Source organism: Halichondria panicea, chromosome 12, assembly GCF_963675165.1.
Source record: "Halichondria panicea chromosome 12, odHalPani1.1, whole genome shotgun sequence".
Classification (NCBI taxonomy): Eukaryota; Metazoa; Porifera; class Demospongiae; order Suberitida; family Halichondriidae; genus Halichondria; species Halichondria panicea.
Genome location: NC_087388.1, coordinates 5,234,497 through 5,257,695, shown reverse-complemented (window position 1 = coordinate 5,257,695; position 23,199 = coordinate 5,234,497). Strand labels below are relative to the sequence as shown.

The following is a 23,199-nucleotide window of genomic DNA, read 5'->3' as shown; positions in this document are numbered from 1 at the left end:
GTGTGTGTGTGTGTGTGTGTGTGTGTGTGTGTGACAGCTGCTCAAGTCTGAGAATAGAACGGTCTATAGAAAGGTCAATATAATTATATATGCACACACAGTCAATGTCATGCATTAATAGCTGCAGTGAGAGTGAGAGAATATTATAAGAAGAGTATAATTGTGCACAGGTATAATTATGAGGCAGCTATAAGATCTATAGTAAATGTACTGTAACAGAACGAAAATAATTATACGCTTAATGTATGTTTTCCATCAGTCGCATATTACTGAAAATCAGCAATTTTTAGCCTATTAATTAATGTTCACATCAATTTGACCAGAGATAATGTAACCTCTGCAATTTCTTCACAATTATGTTCACCTTTTTCAACTCTACATTAACACGATCTGTTACTTCAATCAGGTTGACTTGATGTTGCCCTTTTCTTTGGTTTCGATATTTATACTTGCAGTAGCTGTATAAGTACAACCATATAATCAGACATAAGGTTCTTTATCAATTTTCAGACTGTATGAGGTATAAATAAACAGGGTAAGAATAATTAGTTGCCCAAATCAAGGCCGTATATGTAGCAAGCAAGTTTTTTGCAGGTTAACTACTAAATCAATTACAATATTGACGACCATTACCAAGAGGAAACCATTATGCAATTTTCAATAATGACTACCATTACCTACTTAGCTCTAAAAAGTGCATCACTGCAAACACTGCATGTAATTAATGCATAGGTGGGACTCTGTAATTATTCATTCTTTATGGATCCATCTTACATGAGACATCAACCCTCTAGTCAGCCCAAAACCTGATCAGCCTGACCGCTTGCTATACGGCCTTGAAAATGTAGTCTCCTTCGCAGCCTCTCCTTTTTCTATTCTTTGTCACACAAGTCAATACGGTAAAAAGTGGAGGAACAAAGAAAGAAAGAACGAAAGAACGAACCGTCTAAGAGGGTTTGTTCTTTCTTTCTTTGTTCCTCCAATTCTTACCTGTGTGACAAAGAACAGAAAAAGGAGAGGCTGCGAAGGAGGCTATTGAATATGCATTTAGCCTTGTTCCCACGCCTACTTCCTCTGAGGGATGGATGAGCACATTTTTCTATAGTGGTTTATTCTGCACGGTGTGTAGAAATAGGCACCAGCTTAGCTACCTCGCAAGCCACGGTTCTCAGTACAGCTTGGCTTGCTTAATCGATTGAATTGCAAGGTAAGTGGAGATTCGTACTTTTGTTTCTAATCCCTTAACTAATTTGTATGGTATCATGCAGCAACACATACAGCACAATTATAGATACCATAAGAGACTGAGTAGTACTGTCATGATTACGAGCGCTGGTCCACCAGCTCCAGCTGCTATGGCGATTATTTGAGTATCTTCTAAAATCGTCTTGATCAAGGTTGTAGATCTAGGTGTGGTGACAGGATCTGAAGATAAAGGGGGTTGTGTTGTGAGGAGAGGCAGCGCTTGGAGCAACCCAGCATCTCGATAGAGTTCTTCAGCTTGCTGTGTTATAGGAATTTTATATTAGAGGCTTAAGCTTGGTGTATTAGCCAATGAACAATAACATTTACCTGTACTGCTGGCTTAAGATATTCTTTTGATAGGAAGGCATCACCAACTTGTACATAGAAGGTGAACAAAAGCTGTCCATTGATGTCTTGATAAATCAACGAAGAAGGTATGGCTACATTAGCTGCTTTAATTGTTAGTCTTGTCAATCTGCACAAAACAATCGGTAATTATTCTTGGCATAAAAAGGTATAATATGCAATCATGACTTGCATTTGAGTTTCTCCAGATGAGAGAAGAAGATCACATGTTGTAAGCCCACAGTAACTATTGACAGCAGCTGCAGTTGCTTCCCTAAATTTTTATCGGCGTTCTGGACTGAACTGTTTACAAATAAAAACACATGCTTGCATGATGAACCAGACCTCTGGATAAAATACTCACATTTTCTGAAACCAGCATAGGTGATGTGAAGTTCACACTATTCTCAATACTTTTCTGTGGTCTGATCACACTGATCATCGGAGGGAGTTCATTATCAACTTCAATATGGATGATATGCCATAATTCAGTGTCATGCAGTGATGCATGTCATTGCAAATTAACTAGAGTAATACTTACGCTCACAAATTCCATTTGAGTTTGCTGTGTATCCACGGACACAAACACACTTAAATGAACCCTCGTTGTTAACGCACTCTGTGTTTAGATAGTTCTCACAAAGGTCATTTGATTCCCGCACAGCTAGCCAACATTCATCAATATCTGGTAGGGATAACTCGACATGATACAGATAGTCAGACCACAACTAATATAGAGTTACTGCATGGCATTCTATATAGCTATAGCTGTTTGTTTACATACACTTTTATAGATACTAATGAATGCCAGTTGAATCTGTGTGTACAAGAGTGTATCAACTCTAATGGATCGTTTTCCTGTTCATGCACAACTGGTTACATGCTTACAACTGATGGACGAACATGTATTGGTGAGAAGCATATTATATAATTCAAAGGTGGTTTGTTCATAACACGTACATTAATCGGGCCTTGATTACAAGTATATAATCCCACAAGCATGCATGGAGTGTACAACAATGACCTTAGGACTTTAGAACATAATTATTGTGCATACCATAATTTGATTGGAATCTAGTAATCACCTTCACATTCCCTTGTTTCCTTAATTAGCTGATAGCCATTAAAACAGGAGCAAAGATACCCTCCATCAGTGTTTGTGCAATTGTGGTCACAGAGAGTTTGATTTAGGAAGCACTCATCAATATCTGCGTGCTCATTATTATTATAGACAAAGTAATACGATTTATCTCAATTCACCATAACACTTGAGTGCGTCTCCAGTGTAGCCTGGCGAACATGCTCCACACACCGCCCCCACTCCAGGAGCAGGAACGTCCATACACTCCACCCCCTCGAAGCACTGGATCTCTGAGCACCCATTGCGATCTTCTTCACAGAACCTCTCACCAAATGCTGCATAACGGACTTTGAATAATTATAGCTATAATCTATTTCCTAGCAAGCCAATTAACCTTGTGTACAAAGGCAGGTTAGTACTGCTGTTGCATTATCACTCAGAATTCCATCAAGGGTACAATTCCCATCATTGAAACAGTTGCAAATTTCAACTTGGGGTGCGTACAGTGAAGCAGCTCCTCGGCTATCATTTGCAAGAAAGATTAGGGGGTTGTAAGTTATCTTTTGTATAGTGTCCAGCGAAATACAAACTCTCCCCTTGACAATTCTTCAAGTACAGAAGTTGTTGGTATGTCTCCCAGTACACTTAAGGTGAAATTATCTCTTGAGTCATTCACACTAAGATAATGCATACCTAGGATCTCAATTGATGAATTCGCTTATTTTTCATGAGTTAGCGTTGCTAAAGCAACTTCTTTTTCCCCAGAAACAGCTAAATCAAACACACATTGTAGATTGCCTTCACAGATCCTCTTTTGCTCATCGGTAAAGTTCAGTTGGTCTGGTGTAATCGGAGCATATGATGCCTGACGCTTCTTTAGAGATTTATCAGGACATTGTAAATGATGGGAAAAGAGGCTTTCTCCAGCAGATAAATTCCCTGAAAAATGAAGGTTTTATACCACACTTACGTACGTCACCACTAATTGATCTTATTGGTCAATAGCTGTACAATACATAGAAAAATAACATACAGCCCCAGTATAAATATCAGAGGGAATTATATATAGCAATTGCATGAAAACAGGTATATACATGAATACACTAACTTACATGTCAACCAGTGGTTATTGTACAATTCCCTGTCTGAATAGTAGTGTGGAAGTGGATTGGTTTCTTGACCCCTTTCGAAATAATCGTTTGTATCATTTCCATCTAAGTTCCCTAGAAGTCCTGAAGCTCTACCAGCGTAGGTTAAGGGAACCCAAACTTTGTAGTTATTGTATCGATATCTTCTTTTCAATTGACCAACGTTAACGGTTATTTTTATACCATGGGGGGTTTTATACCATACTCAAAAAAGCATGCCACGACTGTATCTCTCCCGCCATGTCGACGCAATCTGACTAACTCTACATCTCCATCAGGACTTTTCCAAGTTGGTTGGTCTTCTAATAATTGTGTTAAGTTTGTTTCATTTGGCCTTGTTTGCCACATTTGGAATCCTGGAAGTCTTCCCAACTGCATCAATCGAATTATTAGTAAGATAGTTTCAGTTAAGATAGATAGAGTGGCATATGATATGAAAACAATGCACATGTTTGGTACAAGGGAATTGTATTCAGTCACAGTAGTATTATACACTTACTTCAAAAGCAATATTTAAGTTTCCAAAAGCCAGGTAACACCTCTTGAACCAAGTTGACATAAATGCCCATGAATAGAAAATTCTGATGCACTTTGGCTTGAAGAAACAAGATTTAGAATGATGAAGTGTCCTACACCTTGAAAATGATGACGATTTCCTTTAAAATCAAATGGCCGGTAGTGCGGGTCTCCATTACCAACAGCTGTACAATTAATTTTAATAATTATAGCTGCATGATAATAAACTGGCCTCAAATCATAATTATGTTTGTTACACTTCAGAAAAGCTGTACTAACCAACTAAGAATCATGTATGCATGCACTTGTGCAAATGGCTACGTATATGTATCGCATCTGACATTAGTGCAAAAGCGCATGTTATAAATGTGTGGGCTAACCTAAAGCTGGAGACAGATAACCGTCATCTGTAACAATGCCTCTTTGGTTAAAGAATATGTTGCAATCATTTTTCTGTTCTTCATTACAGCATGCATCTCTGAATGTTTTATCACTGTATGGATGAAGGCGGTCGGTAAATTCTCTTTCATAAGCCTCACGTTCTCTGATAGGGTGCTGGAGTAGCCATGTTCCAGCATATCCTTCATTACGATTTGTCACCAAAGCACTATAATTATGGATTTCTTGGATAATAATTATTCATAGATCATAATTATCAGTTAGTCTATTGTTTGCACATTTGTTGTCTCCAGATTCAAATTCTGAATGGTTTATATAATAGACCTGAGGTAGCTTACAATATACTTGCAATCACTTATGTATAATTATTATATTGACTTACCCATTCTTGTAACAGCACTGCTGAGTTAGTGAAACAGTTTCTTTAGTTAGGGACAAAAATCCTTTAATGACATTCATAGACAAGTAACATTGAGGAAGATTTTCTTGTGGTCTAAAGCGAGCATTATCCTCATCTGCTTGTCCTCTAGTTGATGGGCAGGGATATAGCAAATGCAGATTTAACCCATCAATGACCACTTTTTTATCTGCAGTTTGGATCTCAAAGCATGGCTTTACTAGATTTTGTAGATCAGAAACACAACAATGCGTCTGCTTTTTCCTTTGACTAATTGTAGCTGTACAAGAAACACTGTTGCCTACAAAGATATACCCAGATGATCGGTGGTTGAAAAAATAGCTTGCAGCAGCATTGTAACCGATAACAGCACCTTGCCCATTTGTGGTTGAGCTCCATTGAATGTCTCCACAACCATAGGTAAATATACCATATGAACGGTACACATTACTGATCACAATTCCTTGATAGGTGTTTGTCTAAAAATGGATTCAAAAGAAGAGAGTAAAACATGCATTCTTGCAAATAGATAACAATTGCAAGGTGCCACACCGTATTAGTAATACGGTGACAGAAAACAGCATAATGTACACAATAAGTAGTAGATGTTAAGTACCTTGCTTAGTATATCCTCAGAAATACCATATTAGCTAGCTCTGCCACGAACAGTCAACTAGCTAACCTAGGCTAACCTGAACACTCCTTTGGCAGTTGATGCATCAGAACAACAGGTACAATCATTGAATCAAGCTACAATACTGATAAATAGCTAGCTGGTAGCTGTAGTAAAGCCACAATAGCTTAGTCTGAAAGGGGGGATCCATGGCACCCTGGGATCCCCCCCTGGATCCGCCACTGAACTCCTTTGAACATTCACCCCATTAAAATTAAATATTCAGCACTCCACATAATTTATATACCTTAAAGTGACATATTTCTGCGAGCATTAATTTCTGCTATTTCTGCGAATGAGAGTAGAATCGCAAAAACATGTACTCGCAGATAATTGTAAAATGCTGTGAATCTCATTAAAACCACTTGCGAGTACATAGAAACGCTATGAATAACATTAATTTCACAACTTGAGCAGAGCTCGATCTCCTGATACTGTTGGGTCTCCAAATATACTAATGTTTTCATGGCACACCCACTTTCGATAGGGCGTATATCCAAGATTTATAATACCAGCAAAATGAGCTAAACAGTGAAACGAAAACAAATGTACCTGTGAAAATATGTCACCTTGATGTCCCCCCTTTTGTTCTCCAACAGCTGTAACTTAATAGCTGTGATCTGATCTAGGGCCATCTGATGCTCATTACTGCTGAGGAAAAGTGATAAACTTCAGCGCCTATGCTTTTTTGCCCCAAGTAACATAACAACCCTAAAAAAATGCTTCAACAATCTGAGCCCTGCCCTTTCCAAAAAAATCCTGGCTACGCACTGTATAGCCTCGATCCCAGGCCGAGTTTTCGCTTTTATAACGGTTAGGTGAATAACTAGGCCTGGTACTACCGTACCGTCGTGAAAATACGCCCACTCTTTTCTGCAACAACTTTGGGCCTTTTAGGGGACTGGGCGTTTATTCGCGAACGGCGAATTTTCACTCGAATATACACCCACCGCGCCTTAACCTCGAAATAACGCGGCTTAACCGCGATTTAATTTGTGCAAACTCAGCAAAAAATTTTTTTCATTTTTCATTGATAGCAGTTACCATACACATCTTTTTTGTGCAGTCTATATATATGATACCATTAATAATGCTAACACAATACAATGAAGCTCAATGAAGCTAATATTATATAAAGTTGGGTTTAGGCAAAATAATTATTGTAGTCAGTCAGTGTCACTTTCATCCTCTGAAAAAACGAATCAATCTTGTTGACATCATTGCTTTCTGGTTCATCCTCCGACAGTTCTACTTCTTCAGCACACATCAATGAGAACCTCAAAGTTACTGCTGACCATGGAAATGTTTTTGATGTCCATTCTGTAGCAGCATGGAAAGGTGGACAAGTCGTCGGTCATGTTCCTAGAGAGCTATCCAGTACATTCTGGTACTTTCTCCACAGAAGGAACAGTAAGATAACCTGCAAAGTCACCGGGGATCGACATCGTTCCGAGATCCGTGAAAGGGCTAGTTGTTCCCTGCATCTACATCTTTGAGGGCAAGCGAAATCACATAGAGAAACTCATGACTGTTCTACATGTAGCTAGCAAAGAGACTGAATAACTAACTCTGTCACTAACCAGCTTTTCTAAAAGCTACCACTTATGCAAAAATTTTCACCACAAGTATGACGTCAGTTCTGACACGTGATAGTAATAGTAGCTGGATGATTAGCCTCGATTCCAGGCCGCTCTCAGTTGATTATAATCGAGTGAAAATACCCTTGTGCAAGAACTTCGAGGCAAAAGAGGGGATGGGCGTTTATTCAAGATGGGCTTATTTTCCCCTAGGGTACTGTAGTTGTCTGCGCATGCGTCAAATTTTCATTGTATTTGTGGTCAGCAAAAATATTTAGAAATGAAAATGCACAGAGTGAGTACACAAAATATGCACATAGAGAGCTAGCTGCTTCACAAGTGCCTGGGGAGTTGCCAGTTGTGCTGCAGCACGATTACAGTGACCCAGGGCAACTTCAGGATGATTGAATGTCTTCATATTACGTTTCAAAAAGATTTAGCAGGCTGCTGGACTTCTCTGATTCTAGCCAACTCGTAACTCAGTTAAATCTTGCTTGAGAAAACGTAGATTCTCTTGATGCCTCTGAGCTACCCAGCAACGCTCGAACGAGCAGGTCATACTCCAGTCCTGTGAGTATAGGACAATAATTATTACAAAGACGGTTAAACCCCCTTACCTTAAACTGTCCAGTCTCGTCCGTTAGTATAGCCAAGAGGAGCACTGTTGGGATAGCTGGATATTAGCCATTGCTCCTGTACAGAGAAGTAGACATTCGAAATACGTGTAGATATATCTATATACATATTAAATTTCTCGTATTGAACAGGTTATAGTGCCATTGTCAACGAGCTGATGATGGCAGCACCAAGTTCTATAGCTTACACTCTTCACTTGATCCACCATATTAATGATGAAACTATAGTCTACCTAGATCTTGCCAAACATGAGCAAGACTTGATAGCATAGGGCCTACACAAAAATATCTGACCTTAACAAGCTTGGCAAAGCTTTATACTTCTTCTCTTGTTGTTCAGTCTTCAGAATAATGTTTTCTAAGCTTCAGAGAAGAGAGAAGCTTCAGCTAAGAGCCATTCAAATAATGATAAAACGGGAACTGACTTTGTACACGATAGTACACGATTATAAATGTCACAAAAGTGAACGAGAATATACTAATAGCCATGGGCTAATTGGTTGACGCATGTGCAGATAACTAGTACCAGGCCTGTTTATAAAAGCGAAAACTCGGCCTGGGATCAAGGGCTACGCACTGTATAGATCTACCTTGCTTGCGCATGCGCACTGAAGCATAACTATACTGGCCACAAAATAAAATTAAGAGGGAGGGGCTGCTACTTTGAACTGTCTGACATTCCTGTGCATGGGTAGAACAATTCTGCAGACTGTGACAGCTCTAGTCTAGAGCTGTCACAGTCTGTATAATTATTCTCTAGAGTCTATGATAAGAATGGCTATGCTAGATCTAGTATAATAAGAGCAGCTTCATTGTTCAGTGCTAAAGAAAAGGATATGTTTATAGTAGCACTCTTTGCCCTCAGGCTGTTTCTGCTGCAAGGAGCAGCTTATTCTCAATCTCAATCATTCTCCTTTGATATCCCTATTAATATCCCAGGACTGCAAGTGGACTCGACTGGGAGAACATTTCTTGCTGCAGACAACTACCTGTATAGACTGAATGCTCAGCTAATGCAAGAAGCAAGAGTTGATCTAGGAGCTAATGTCATTAAAAGAGGACTGGCCCTGAGCTCTACTGGGATGTTGGTGGTATGTTTAGTGGATCGCTCTTGCTCTGTCTACAATGCAAGCAACCTCAGTACTGGTCCTATCAGGAATGTTAGTAATGCTATAGCAGATCCTAACTATTTAGGAGCAGCTATCTTTACATCAGGAGATACTTTCTACACTGGAGAATCAGTATTAACTGTTGCAGGAGGACAGAGAATGGTACTGCAGCAATTCGGAGATGATTTCAATAGATCATCCAACAACAATCCGTCTGGTACACGCAATGAACTGGTTTTTGGAATTAGTGACTTTAGACGACAATTCTATGCATTTGGTGGTTTTGTAAGTGGTAGATTTGCCTACTATGTTGTCGTCGACTATCAACCTGCTAATGCACAAGCTATAAGACTATTACGTGTGTGCAGCATGCCTGATTGTGGAGGCCCAAGTACCTGTGGAGTGACTGCTTTGTATGAACTGGGAATCAATTGTGGCATTCAAACGATCACTGAAGAGACTCATGTGTGTGGAGTGTCACTAGTGGAGGACTTCAGTGGGATATCTGGACCCACTGCTGTGATAACTATTTGCTATGACATTACTAACTCTATTTGTGTGGTCAATATCACTGCTGTCAATGAAGCTATGGACGCTAAATATGACTCTTGTATTGTGTCACGCACTGTTGGAGAAGAAATTAGCTTAGCATGGAGAACAGGCTCAGATAACTGCTCTACCCTGTCGCAGCCTCAGGTTAGATTGCATTCTGGTCTACTTCTAACATAATCATTTTTCTAGATAACTGTGGACAGATGTGACACACCCAGTCCAGTCGGCCTTCTCATCCCAAATGGTGGTATTGACCTAATAGCACCAGTTCGTATCAATTTTGGAGACAGCTTTGTCCCTCTTGCTTCAGTAGCTGTGAAGGTGGAGCGGTTTTCCTTTGTGTTTGTTGCAACTGATTATCATTGGATATTAGGAGTAAGTGCTGCATGATTGAGTCAGCTATATACACATGTAGTGCAGTGGCATGTCTAACAGGGGGCTTGGCTAACATAACTGATCAGCTCTATCGAATTCTATAATGCAAACTACATTGGCTCGTGTTACAAGTCATGACCACGCTCAATATATTGAGCGTCCGCATCAGTTGGTAATGTATTGCAGTGACACTTCTCTCTGTCATCTAATTAATGTGGGAGTAAAACATTTCTGTCCCGTTGCTCACCAGTATACCCTTGAACATCCCCCACTTCAATTTCTAGAAACGCCCCCGTATTTGTATAATAATGGCCTTGTTTATCTCCACAGTACGATGTCAGTGGTACGTCGACCCTGGGCATTTATAGCTATTTCTACAGTCAGCGAGTGAGATATGATGTAATGGTACCGGTATATCATTTGTCATGGCAGGAGGGACTGAACTACATCACAGCAGTCACTCAAGACTCAGTGAGTGAATGCTGGTATGGTCTACCATATCCATTATTCCCCCATCTCAAGGTATTTCAAGTACCCATAGAGGAGTGTTCCCAGCGTATAGACTGTACCAGTTGTACCAATGACCTCAACCCACTGTGTGGGTGGTGTGTGGTGGAGAACAAGTGCTCCCGTCAGACGCAGTGTCAGAACTCTAATCTCACCAGTAGATGGACACAAGACAATACAAACTGTTTTACTGCTGCTACTGTGGAGCCTATACAACTTGCGCTTGACCCTACGATTCTTACTAATGAGGTAAGGTTTGTGTAGTTGTGTCTGACATTACAATCTGACCTCACAGTTCACGGTGACCTTAACCTCTCCCGGCCTGCTTAATCTCCTGCCTGGAGAGAGCTTCTACTGTCATCTGGAAGACAGTGAAGAACGTTTCCCACCAATCATAGTACCAGCTGTTGAGGTCACTCCAGGAACAGTGTTCAGTTGTGATATTGATGGACTTGTACCTGACTATTCAGGAGTGACTGCAACCATCAACCTGGGCTTTCAGAGTTCCCTGTTCAATGAGCCATTTGATATTACCAACCAAGCACTCACCATCTATAGGTGCTCAGCAGTGGAAAGGTATGCTATATTCAGTTTCAAAACACCTACCTACACATGATTATCAACTCTCCCATGACAGATTATTCATTTTTAATCATAGATCTATAGCTTTAGTTTTTCAAAACTGGCTCTCTTCCCTATATATATTCTACAGCTGCAAGGATTGCCTGGGGCTGAACAGTCCGTGTGGATGGTGTAACTTCAACAAGAAGTGCAGTGGAACATCGGCTCTTTGCAGAAATGCATCTCACTTCCTACAGGTGAGCTCAATAACCACGGTAACTTGTGACTCTATACATCCTCTGTACAGGTGTCTGGAGGCAACAACTTTGCTGCCGAGTGCCCCTTGTTGGACATACCCCCCTCTGGTGGGTACACTCAACCAGTAAGGGTGGCCCAGGGTCTTCGATTGGCCACCAGGAACCTCATACCTGCCGTGAGTCACATGACACATGTATCTGATTGTTCCATAGTTTTTCTCCATTAGACGGATGGCTTTGAGTACTATTGTGTTGTGAATGGAGTTAGTCTGACAGCTCAGTATGAGAACGAGAACTCCATCCTGTGTACAGTGGGCAGTGGACAAGTGAGTGTTGCTAACAATAATAATTATTATGCAGGATGTTTACTTTTCTAATGGAGCATGTTTTACTGTACATACTTGTGCACATGCCTGATTGACTTGTATATACTGGACGATTTCTGTGTACAGCTCACACTTTCTGTTGGAGTCGACAGTTCTCTTGTGGTTGTTATGGTAATCTGGACGGGAAATGACGTCAACCATATACTGAACAACACCATGCAACAAATTTCAGGTGCCATTATAATTATTTTGTCAACCATTTGGATTAACATTTCCAGATTGTAACAAATAATAATAGTGTTTGCGGTATTTCTGTTCCCCCCACGCACACACAGTGACGCTGTATGATTGTCGTGATTTGGCCAGTGGATGTTCGGAATGCATTGCAGTCAGAATGGGTTCAGAGTTCGCATGTGGGTGGTGTGGGGGCAGTTGTGAGGTGAGGCAAGAGTGCTCTAATACTTTCATTACTGAGGGGGACAATTGTCCTGCCCCTGTCATCAACTCATTCATTCCAATGTCAGGTAAAATCTAGGTGAAATAGAACTTCTCTTGTCACTATAGTATTAAAGATTATACAATGTTCTGCTCACATGATTATAGTGTATGTTATAGTTATAATACGGGCACGGGCACGAGGGATGTATGGAATATATTGCACTGAAGCACGAGGGCGCCAGCCCCGAGGGCTGAGTGCAATATATGCCATGCAGCCCGAGTGCACGTGTTATAACTAGTTTATATCCCGAGGGCATAGCAACATAACACTGTCCTAGTAACACAATATAAACAGCACAAAAAAAAGACAAAGACAACTCTAGACACAGCTCCATCTCTTCTCTCTTCTAGACGCCAGTATCTGCAGTGTATAAGATTGGCATGACCGACGAATGGCTTGACACAAAATTGTTGGAGTTCCAACTGAAATCTGCAAAACAGCCCCACCCCACTTCTGGTGCTGCAAAACAGCCCCGCCCCACTTACTGCTGCAAAGAACAGCCCCACCCCACTACTCAGTGAATACATGTATTAGCTGCTGGTCTACGCTCGGCCTCATAACCAAGCCAAGAAAGCTCGCTTCTACACTGCTGCAAAACTGCTCATGCCCCCAGCAAAAAGAGCCACTTCTAGTGCTACGGTGAAGCAGAATTGACATGCATTACGAGGTCGAGGACTAGGTCGATCTAGGAACACAGAATCTTCCACAAAATGAATCTTGGACAATTTTAAAACCTGCATGGTTGCAAGAAGAAACTCCAGCAGTGCTGAACATTCATTCCTGCATGGCTGGACATACTTTGATACTTGTTATTTCTCATGCGTATTAATTTAATTTTAATTTAATTGTCTGTCTAATTGCCAGAGGGGCGTTTTGTGGTTAGTGCATTATGACTTTGCGGTCAGTGCATTATGACTTTCAGCAGTGCATTATGCTGCATATTGCACTTGGCAACAACGTAGCAACGGGATATAAATCAAATTAGATCATGTTTGTCATAAATACTGCAATCTGATTGGTTAGAGGAAATGTTCTATCCAATTTAGAAAATCATGTACTTCAATAGAAAATCATGTACTTCACTTAGAAAATCATGTAGCAAAGATTAGATAAGAACATTCAAATCTGATTGGCTAAATACTCATGGTTGCTATGATCTAAAATGCTTAGACACTGTTTAGGAAGTTTCCACATGATTTAGAAGTCCTCAGGGCTAGTAGAACCCTCACTGCGTTCGGGATACTACAACCAGCCCTTTGGGCTTCTAAATCATGTAGAAATTTCCTAAACAGTGTCTAACTATTATGTAGTGTATTTTCTGACTGACTATTTTATACATTGCAGCTAAGTAAACCTATACACATACATAGGACCAGTTGAGGGTGGTACAACAATCACTGTGATGGGCACTGACCTCGGAGTAACCTTTGCTGATATCCAGAACTCCACTCTTACATTAGGAGGCGTGGCCTGCACTCCCCTCGTCACTGGTTACATACCATGGCAGCAGTTTGTCTGTCAGACCACTAATTTTGTAACAGAAGGGTCTAAAGAATTCTCTCTGACCATTGGCTCTAGAATAGCCATTGTACACGCTGGCTCCTTCACTGCAGTGGATCCTACTGTCAACAGTGTAACTCCGACCTTTGGACCAATGGCCGGGGGAACCAAAGTGGTTGTAAATGGAACTGGACTGAACGTGGGGAATCAGGAGGATACTAGAGTCTCTCTGGAAATCAACGGATCAAACTACGTCTGCAATATATTGTAAGTGCAAGGCGATATTAAATAGCTGTATATATTTCCTCATCGTAGGTGACTATTAAATAGCTGGTGCTCAAACTTTTCCCTGCAGATCTATCGAGTCTCAAGAGATTCGTTGCAGGATCTCAGCAGGAAACCTCACCTCCGCTGCATTGGTGGTGGTGTCCATTGATGCTGCCAGAGTCAGCAATCCAGGAGTGGTCTTCAGTTATCGTAACAACCCTAATGTGACTGCCGTGTTTCCTAGCAACACCATTCCTAGTGGAGGCATCACACTGACCTTTACTGGAGTGAACTTGGACGTGATACAACAGCCTGTGTTGGAGGTCTACCAGCCGATGGGGGCTCCTCCAGCAACTACCGAACAACACCATGTAATTTTCGACTTTTTTGTGAATAAAATTTTTGCAGTGAGCATTTTACAGAGAGCAATAAGTTCCACCTGTCAAAAATATGTATCGTAAATATTTAAAAATACAATTTTTTGGGGGACTGAGCATCATTCCAGGAAAATTGTTATTATGTCATGACGGTATTACATAATGTACTTATTCTCCTACAGAGGAGCACCTGCAGTATTGTGGACAATACCACCATCACATGCTCAACTCCTAATCTAACAACAACCTCACTGACCCCATTGGACTATGCCCTGATGTTTGATGATGTCCCACTCACCACACACGCAAGCCTTCCCATCAGCGTCCAATCAGATCCCTCCAATTTTCGGCTTGAGGGTTCGCAAGAGGTCACCAGTGGTACAGCGACTCTCATACGCATTGTGGTATACGTTTTATCCTGTAATACTGACCATACTGTTACCGTGTGTGTATCCAGGGTGATAATCTCGACTCAGTGGAGACCAGTGAGATACAAGTGACCGTGGGAGGGGAGGAATGTGTCAAGACACCCAGTAATTCAAGAGGGAGCGAATTTATCTGCACCGCCCCCTTGGAGACCCCAGAAGAGGAAAACCCGGCTATTATACGAGTTGAGTAAAACTATATAACTTAACTGTGTTACTGTGCTATTTAGGTGACCGTTGGAAGCAACATCGCTCAAGTATTAGACCAGCGACTGACCTACATAGTTCTTGTGGTGGAGGTTCCTACGGTGGAAGTTCTTGAAGCGACAGTTCCCCTGGAGGTCATAATCCCGAGTGTTTTGGGGGGGGCTGTAGTGGTAGTGTGTGTAGTACTGATCATTTTTGTCTGTTTTTGTCTGAACTCACGAAGGAAGACCGTGTCTATTGCTATGCATGAACAGATGATGGAGCTCGTGGCTAATAGGTAATTACCGTATAGCGGGAATATTTTGAGGGTATAAATGTTCGTGGTTTTCGCTGATCAAACATCTACCACAAACATTTTTACCCACGAATTTATCAATGCATGCTGCAGAAAGGCTGCTATTCCGCGAAAATTAAATCGCTATAGCATAGTAGCAGTGATCAACTGTTTCTAATGGGTCATTCTGCGAAAGTTTATACCCTCGAAATATACCCGTTATACTGTATAATACTTATAGTCCAGCTGTCCAATTATGTTACAGGAGAACACAGGAGGAAATATTACCTGTGGATGGCAATACTGCACTTGTTAGTAAGTTTCTATGATTTTTATACATCCATGCATGCAGTCTATACTATATTCACTGACTTATAATTATACAGAATCAGAACTTGTTGAGATTGCCGAGTCCATCCCAGACTCATTCAAAATACCAGCCTCCATATTGAAGCTCTCTAGTACTGCAATAGGACAAGGTAAAGAAAGATGTGCATTACAATTAATTTATGGAATGTCACTATACAGGTGAATTTGGCGTTGTGTATAAGGGAATCCTGACAGACTGGAACAAAGTTCCTATGCAGGGGGTGGCCGTGAAGACACTAAAAGGTTAACATTGTGTCATAGCTTGATACACTTAGTCTGCTGTCAGCCATGCACTAATTATCTGTGTATTAATAATAATTATGGGTAATTCAAATTTCCTGCCCCCTGTAGAGATTACCATTTCTGCAATTATATAACATGCAACATTGAACGAATTGTTGAACCTCCTCTGGTCCAGAGTTAGTTAATCATTGTCTACCCTACAGGTCTGTTCTCGTTGTCGGATGTTCAGAGCATGGTGTGTGAGGTGAACAAGATGCAAGACTTTGACCATCCTCACGTCATGTCCCTGATTGGGGTGTGTCTCGATGCTGGCCCCGGTGTTGCCATAGTGATGCCATATATGGCCAACGGCAGCCTCATTAGCTATCTCAAAAAAGAAAGGAGCAGCCTTGAGTTGGACGAAGACTGTGAGATTGATCAGGTGTGTGGTAGAGGTCTATATGTGTGTATATACATGCAGCACGTTATTTTCGTTGTTGCAAATTTTTGTGTGTCTTGAACCATTAAGTTTACTATTTTGTATAATGGTGATAATAATATAGTCTCATTAGGAGATAGGTCATTGGTGCATGGGATTCTGTAGGAAGATGTTGCCATTTTCTACACAGATTCTGGAAGTAAGGAAACTGCTACTAAAGATGTGTCGCCAGATAGCACTAGGAATGGCCTACTTGGCCGAGCAGAAGTTTGTTCATCGCGACCTTGCAGCCAGAAACTGCATGTGAGTGGACCATCGACAGTGTGTACGAGTAGTCATTGTGAATACATATATAGCCAATATATTATAGATGAGTCATTACTATAATTATGTATCCATGGGTATTGATAGTGTAAACAGCATCACTAGTGTACATGATTGTCTCAGTGTGGTTTCATCTTGTACATTACAATAGGCTGGACTCGGGAGGGGGTATCAGGGTGGGGGACTTTGGTCTGGCTGAGGACGTCTATGCTAGTGGCTACTTCAGACAGAACGACCGAGCCAATGTGAAGCTGCCCTACAAATGGATGGCCTTGGAGAGTCTCAATGATGCTATCTTCACAGAGAAAACTGATGTGGTGAGTCAGAGCAGTATGGTAGACCTAAGGTCACAATACCCCTCAGGTATTGCAACTAGCAATATTAATTGTTCCTTCTTGTCCATGTGCCCAGTGGTCGTACGGTGTGACTGTGTGGGAGATCTTCAATGCAGGACGGACTCCCTACCCTGCCGTGGGCCCACACTCCCTCATCAAGCTGCTAGGAGAAGGACGGAGACTAGAGAGACCTCTCAATGCAGCCTGTGCCACTGAGATGTGAGTGTACTCTCTGAGTTGATTAGTATCAGTTGCAAATACTATTATTTAAGCAAATCCCCTTGTGCTTTGTTGTTGGTTGTGGGGGCCTGCAGATAGACTAGAACTGGCTGCATTCTCCTTAATTGGGGGTTTTAGTATTGTTTTGGCCCAACTGTACATCCCCTTATCCTCAAAGCTCTGAATTGATGCGTCGGTGTTGGAAGAAAGATTCAAAGGAGAGGCCAACCTTCTTACAATTGTCCACCACTGTGGAGAGGCTACTGACATCCATTTCTGGCTACACTGAGCTCGGTATGGTGCTACTGAATACCATTCAAGAAACAGAGCAGCTCAGTAAGTGTATAAAATTAGCTTTAATGCTCGGTCTTGTAATGGTTGTATTATAGTACTAAGGTATTAGTTTGACCCTTGTTTTGTTGTAGGTCTTACTATTAATACATGTTACTTGTACAGTAGCACTATGTAGCAAAAAATACTGTACGTTTTCTGTTTCAGAGTACCGCTATATATATACTATAGTAGCTGTATGATATGCCCATGCATAAGTATCATTAAACCGGAGTCTTATATAGTACGTGTAAACATGTCATTATTGTGTCATCATCTAATATTTGGACCCATGCAATAGTTCATTTTTACTGCAGAATGTGACGATGAACCCGTACTTACTGATCATGAAGACGCTCATCGCTATGTCGACCCTCCGTCAAGTTATCCTCTAACAATTAAGAACAGCGGAGCAACATACAATTTATAACTATGCAATAAAATTAATTATGAGGTAATGGCCGTCCTCTGCATGTACAGTATTATAGTAACAGTTAATTAATTAATTATAACTGTAATACAACTCCAGCTGCATATTGTGAATTTTGGTACAATTTACTTATTTACAACATAATACCTGTTATCGCGTAGCTTATATTCTGTTTTTACTGCAATCGTTGTTTTCCTTTTAATGTCTACCATATATTTGTGTGATTGTTCGAGTACATGTATAATTGTAGTGATGTAAGTGTTTCAAAATAACAAGCATAATTATGTCAGTATAATATAGACAAACAGATATCGTATCAATCAACAGCAATCAATCAGTACGTACTTTTGTTGGTGTAAATGTTCCTATAAACTACACATGCATGCGCGTATAGTTAAATATTTCGTATTCTATGGATAATGAATGTTTGAGCTCATTTCTGGAGATAGATCTACAATCTCCCACAGCAATTAATGTCTTTCAAATTCAAGGCTAGACTATAATCAATCTATGAGTCATCATTGAATGGGCTATATTCTCTTAACAGTGTTTCTGCTGCAAGGAGCAGCTCACAGTCATTCCAGATCAGTCAATCGCCCAGGACTGCAAGTGGACTCCATAATTATAATTATGCAGACAGTCTTTTGCTTTGAAACATTTGTTTGTGCCTATTTTTTCCTAAAAATATGCTATAGCAAATTCCACCAAGGCCTAGCTACCAAGCACTGCCTTAACATGAGTATGACAGTTTTAGTAAATCAAAGAACTGTACAAAAAGAGCACATTGTTGTGTTTATTATGCCTCGGTGCGCATGCGCAAGCGAGGTATACGGTAGTGTGTTTGTGTGTGTGTCTGTGTGTGTGTGGCAGCTGCTCAAGTCTGAGAATAGATCGGTCCATAGAAAGGTCAATAATTATAATTATATATGCACAAATAGTCAATGTCATTAATAGCTGCAGTGAGAGTGAGAGAATATTATAAAAAGAGTAGAGTCTAATATATAATTGTCCACAGGTATAATTATGAGGCAGCTATAAGATTATAGTAGTCTAATACTATGTACTGTAACAGAACGAAAATAATTAATTAATAATTATGCATGTTTTCCATCAGTCGCATATTACTGAAAATGAGCAATTTTTAGCCTATTAATTAATGTTCACATCAATTTGACCAGAGATATTGTTCTTTTTTGGAACCTCTGCAATTTCTTCACAATTATGTTCACCTTCTTTCAACTCTACATTAAAACAATCTGTTACTTCAATCAGGTTGACTTGATGTTGCCCTTTTCTTTGGTTTCGATTATTTATACTTGCAGTAGCTGTAAGTCAACAACCATATAATTATACAAATGAGACTATAATTATAAGGTTCTTAATCAAATTTCAGACTGCATGAGGTATAAATAAACATGGTAAGAATAATTAGTTGCCCAAAATCAAGGCCGTAGCAAGCAAGTTTAGAGTCAAGGTAAATTTTACAGGTTAACTACCAATTACAATATTGACGGACCATTACCAGGAGGAAACCAGAGGAGGTACGACATCCGCGTGTCATCCGCATGTCTTTAACACGCACATTCCGAACTTTGACCTAAGGAATGTGTGTGTTAAAGACATGCGGATGACACGCGGATGTCGTACCTCCTCTGGGAGGAAACCATTATTCAATTTTCAATAATGAAGACCATTAGGTTTTGGCCTGACTACTTTTTTGGAGCTGAGTAGGTACTAGCTCCAAAAAAGTAGTCCGGCCAAAACCTGATCAGCCTGACCGCTTGCTACGGCCTTGAAAATGCATGTAATCATTTAGCCTCATTCCCACGCCTATATACTTCCTCTGAGGGATGGATGAGCACATTTTCTATAGTGGTTTATTCTGCACGGTGTGTAGAAATAGGCACCAGCTTAGCTACCTCGCAAGCCACGGTTCTCAGTACAGCTTGGCTTGCTTAATTGATTGACTTGCGGGGTAAGTGGAGATTCGTACTTTCGTTTCTAATCCCTTAACTAATTTGTATACTTATATGTATATTTATATATTTGTAGTATCATTCAGCAACACATACAGCACAATTATAGACACCATAAGAGACTGAGTAGTACTGTCATGATTACGAGCACTGGTCCACCAGCTCCAGCTGCTATGGCAATTATTTGAGTATCTTCTAAAATCGTCTTGATCAAGGTTGTAGATCTAGGTGTGGTGACAGGATATGAAAATGAAGGGATTGTGCTGTGAGGAGAGGCAGCAATCCATCTCGATAGAGTTCTTCAGCTTGCTGCATGTGTTATAGGAATTTTATATTAGAGGCTTAAGCTTGGTGTATTAGCCAATGGACAATAACATATACCTGCACTGCTGGCTTAAGATATTCTTTTGATAGGAAGGCATCACCAACTTGTACATAGAAGGTGAACAAAAGCTGTCCATTGATGTATTGATAAATCAACGAAGAAGGTATGGCTACATTAGCTGCTTTAATTGTTAGTCTTATCAATCTGCACAGAACAATTGGTAATTATTCTTGGCATAAGAAGGTATAATATGCAATCATGACTTGCATTTGAGTTTCTCCAGATGGGAGAAGAAGATCACATGTTGTAAGCCCACAGTAACTATTGACAGCAACTGCGATTGCTTCCCTAAATTTTTGTCGGCGTTCTGGACTGAACTGTTTAACCAAATAAAAACACCGTCATGCTTGCATGATGAACCAGACCTCTGGATAAATACTCACATTTTCTGAAACCAGTATAGGTGATGAGAAGTTCACACTATTCTCAATACTTTTCTGTGGTCTGATCACACTGATCATCGGAGGGAGTTCATCATCAACTACAATATGGATGATATGCCATAATTCAGTGTCAGTGATGCATGTCATTGCAAATTAACTAGGGTAATTCATATTCATACTTACGCTCACAAATTCCATTTGAGTTTGCTGTGTATCCACGGACACAAACACACTTAAATGAACCCTCGTTGTTAACGCACTCTGTGTTTAGATAGTTCTCACAAAGGTCATTTGATTCCCGCACAGCTAGCCAACATTCATCAATATCTGGTAGGGATAACTCGACATGATACAGAACAAACCACCTCTTGAATCATGCTTCTCACCAATACCCCGGTACATGTTCGTCCATCAGTTGTAAGCATGTAACCAGTTGTGCATGAACAGGAAAACGATCCATTAGAGTTGATACACTCTTGTTCACACATATTCAACTGGCATTCATTAGTATCTATAAAAGTGTATATGTAAACAAACAGCTATAGCTATATAGAATGCCATGCAGTAACTCTATATTAGTTGTGGTCTGACTATTATAACACGTACAGTAATCGGGCCTTGATTACAAGTATAAAACCCCACAAGCATGCATGGAGTGTACAACAATTTTTGTGAATTTGCATGAAGTGATGCACACATCATGCACATTCATCCGCCCACGTTTGAACTCTGCTCTTTTGCTGTTGCATAATATGCCCTCTCTTCTTTTCGTATGCAACATGATACGCCCTTGATGATATAATATAGCTAGTAGCTTTATGTTATGTAGCTTTGACACCTCCACCGAGGCATCAGCACCCGCGGTGCTTTCATCATTAAGGAAGACTTAGTGCCCTCAGTCATTTAAACATTCCCATATTATTATAGAGATTTATTCCTCTAAATAATGTAGGAGAGATTTAGTGCCCATGCATCGGCATTAAAAGCTCCTATATACTGGGGACAATTTTTTCATTTAGTGACATTCTGTACGGAACCGCCTCGAGGCATAATTATGATGCAGCAAATTAAGTGTACCAAAACACCAACCGACGCATTGTGTTTCCCCAGGTACATCAAGCTGGAATCCAGGTGGGCAGTAACATTTTTCCATGTTGTTGACAACAGCACAGCCAAATGAACAAGTACCATCACAAGGTACATTAATTTGCTGTAAATATGTTTTCAGGTAATTGACATAATAATTATAAGACAAAAATCAGAACCCTGGTTTACCTGTACAGTTTCTTCCATCGGTGGCCAGAGTAAATCCTTCAGTACAGTTGCATACAAAAGACCCCACAGTGTTCTCACACAACTGCTGACACCCACTGAACTCGTCACATTCATTTGTATCTATATTTAATTGATTGTATCTAGAGAACGAAGACAGTTATATATAGGAGCTAGTGCTAAATGTTATATACATATCTACAACCCAACAAAAGAAAGCATGGACAATTATGTACTATAGGTAATGATGTGTGTGACCAAAGTAAATTTTTCACAACAGAGAAGGCTCAGAACCAGAGGCTTAAAGTATCCATGACAACAACTCCATTAATTAGAAGGCCAGAAATAACTATATCATTCTGTTTCACTCCATAAAGAGCTTAGGACTTTAGAACATACTGTGCATTATCATTTATGTACCTGATTGGAATCTAGTAATCACCTTCACATTCACTTGTTTCCTCAATTAGCTGATAGCCATCAAAACAGGAGCAAAGAGATACCCTATACATCAGTGTTTGTACAGTTGTAGTCACAGAGAGTTTGATTTAGGAAGCACTCATCAATATCTGCTCATTATTATTATAGACAAAGTAATACGATTTATATCAATTCACCATAACACTTGAGTGCATCTCCAGTGTAGCCTGGCGGACATGCTCCACACACCGCCCCCACATTGCTTTCACTACTTAGGATGTTTCTTGTACCAATAACACCTATAATACAGCTAGAACAACCTATACAAGTAGTGTACTGTGTGTCATATAGCCTCAAGTATTAAACAGAAGTAAAAGTTCAGCAGCAGGGTTCTCACACTGACAGTAAGACAATCATTTGTCTCTTTTTTGTGTTTTTGGCCATTTTTTCCATGTACAGTAGGCGGCCTCGAATGAATCCCGGGGGAAACTGTTTCTTATCCATTTGTCTCTTTTATCTATGATTGCACCTAGTTAACAGGAAATGGGGTCTTACAGGAAATGATGTAACAACTAGTGTTCAAGCTGGCGCTGTGCTAATGCCTCTCGCCATGTTTTTTGCTTTCGCTGAAAAGTATTAGAGTGTTATATTAGTTTCTATAATGAATTTTATATTAAAGTTAGCTTATCTATATAAAGTCACTGAGAAGAAAAGACTTATTTACATGCATCTATTGTTGTATTATGTGGCTTACTAGGACCTCAAGAAAGAAGAAAATTGATTCTTCCAGGATCTGTAGTTCAGTGTATATAATATGTAAGAAGAAAAGACCTGTGTACATGC

General features: G+C 40.2%; 2 protein-coding genes and 2 long non-coding RNA genes across 4 annotated transcripts; 1 reads left to right on the top strand and 3 right to left on the bottom strand.

Annotated features, from left to right (window-relative positions):
- Nucleotides 1-297: 297 nt before the first annotated feature.
- LOC135345335 (uncharacterized) lies at nucleotides 298-1,714 on the bottom strand. The gene is made up of 3 exons (XR_010397707.1): nucleotides 1,573-1,714; nucleotides 1,296-1,504; nucleotides 298-458 (listed from the first exon to the last, which is right to left on the bottom strand). It is a non-coding gene; the product is annotated as an uncharacterized LOC135345335 (long non-coding RNA).
- A 68-nt stretch (nucleotides 1,715-1,782) lies between these two features.
- On the bottom strand, nucleotides 1,783-3,986 carry LOC135345302 (signal peptide, CUB and EGF-like domain-containing protein 2). Its single transcript, XM_064542735.1, has 7 exons — nucleotides 3,784-3,986; nucleotides 3,066-3,610; nucleotides 2,851-3,006; nucleotides 2,676-2,798; nucleotides 2,132-2,275; nucleotides 1,955-2,052; nucleotides 1,783-1,893 (listed from the first exon to the last, which is right to left on the bottom strand). The coding sequence occupies exons 3-7, from the start codon at nucleotides 2,930-2,932 to the stop codon at nucleotides 1,873-1,875; spliced, it is 468 nt and encodes a 155-aa protein (XP_064398805.1). The 5' UTR covers nucleotides 2,933-3,006; nucleotides 3,066-3,610; nucleotides 3,784-3,986; the 3' UTR covers nucleotides 1,783-1,872.
- Nucleotides 3,987-8,737: 4,751 nt separating this feature from the next.
- Nucleotides 8,738-18,265, top strand: LOC135345193 (plexin-A2-like). The gene is made up of 24 exons (XM_064542561.1): nucleotides 8,738-9,821; nucleotides 9,867-10,052; nucleotides 10,383-10,523; nucleotides 10,575-10,808; nucleotides 10,855-11,135; nucleotides 11,272-11,377; nucleotides 11,428-11,553; nucleotides 11,605-11,703; nucleotides 11,830-11,935; nucleotides 12,039-12,227; nucleotides 13,573-13,969; nucleotides 14,058-14,340; nucleotides 14,529-14,750; nucleotides 14,804-14,956; nucleotides 15,002-15,255; nucleotides 15,518-15,567; nucleotides 15,639-15,731; nucleotides 15,781-15,864; nucleotides 16,068-16,285; nucleotides 16,473-16,585; nucleotides 16,758-16,923; nucleotides 17,018-17,160; nucleotides 17,339-17,496; nucleotides 17,808-18,265. The coding sequence occupies exons 1-24, from the start codon at nucleotides 8,853-8,855 to the stop codon at nucleotides 17,918-17,920; spliced, it is 4,884 nt and encodes a 1,627-aa protein (XP_064398631.1). The 5' UTR covers nucleotides 8,738-8,852; the 3' UTR covers nucleotides 17,921-18,265.
- A 1,672-nt stretch (nucleotides 18,266-19,937) lies between these two features.
- On the bottom strand, nucleotides 19,938-21,877 carry LOC135345320 (uncharacterized). Its single transcript, XR_010397689.1, has 6 exons — nucleotides 21,754-21,877; nucleotides 21,051-21,175; nucleotides 20,848-20,991; nucleotides 20,665-20,762; nucleotides 20,278-20,598; nucleotides 19,938-20,205 (listed from the first exon to the last, which is right to left on the bottom strand). It is a non-coding gene; the product is annotated as an uncharacterized LOC135345320 (long non-coding RNA).
- Nucleotides 21,878-23,199: the final 1,322 nt, after the last annotated feature.

Excerpts from the sequence above, each read along its gene's own strand:
- LOC135345193 (XM_064542561.1), top strand. The coding sequence starts at position 8,853 with ATGTTTATAGTAGCACTCTTTGCCCTCAGGCTGTTTCTGCTGCAAGGA. Across the intron at positions 9,822-9,866 it reads CTACCCTGTCGCAGCCTCAG|ATAACTGTGGACAGATGTGA; the intron begins GTTAGATTGCAT and ends TCATTTTTCTAG. Across the intron at positions 17,161-17,338 it reads GCAGCCTGTGCCACTGAGAT|CTCTGAATTGATGCGTCGGT; the intron begins GTGAGTGTACTC and ends TTATCCTCAAAG.
- LOC135345302 (XM_064542735.1), bottom strand. The coding sequence starts at position 2,932 with ATGGACGTTCCTGCTCCTGGAGTGGGGGCGGTGTGTGGAGCATGTTCG. Across the intron at positions 2,276-2,675 it reads GGAAACAAGGGAATGTGAAG|ATATTGATGAATGTTGGCTA; the intron begins GTGATTACTAGA and ends TATCCCTACCAG. Across the intron at positions 1,894-1,954 it reads CTATGCTGGTTTCAGAAAAT|TTCAGTCCAGAACGCCGATA; the intron begins GTGAGTATTTTA and ends ATTTGTAAACAG.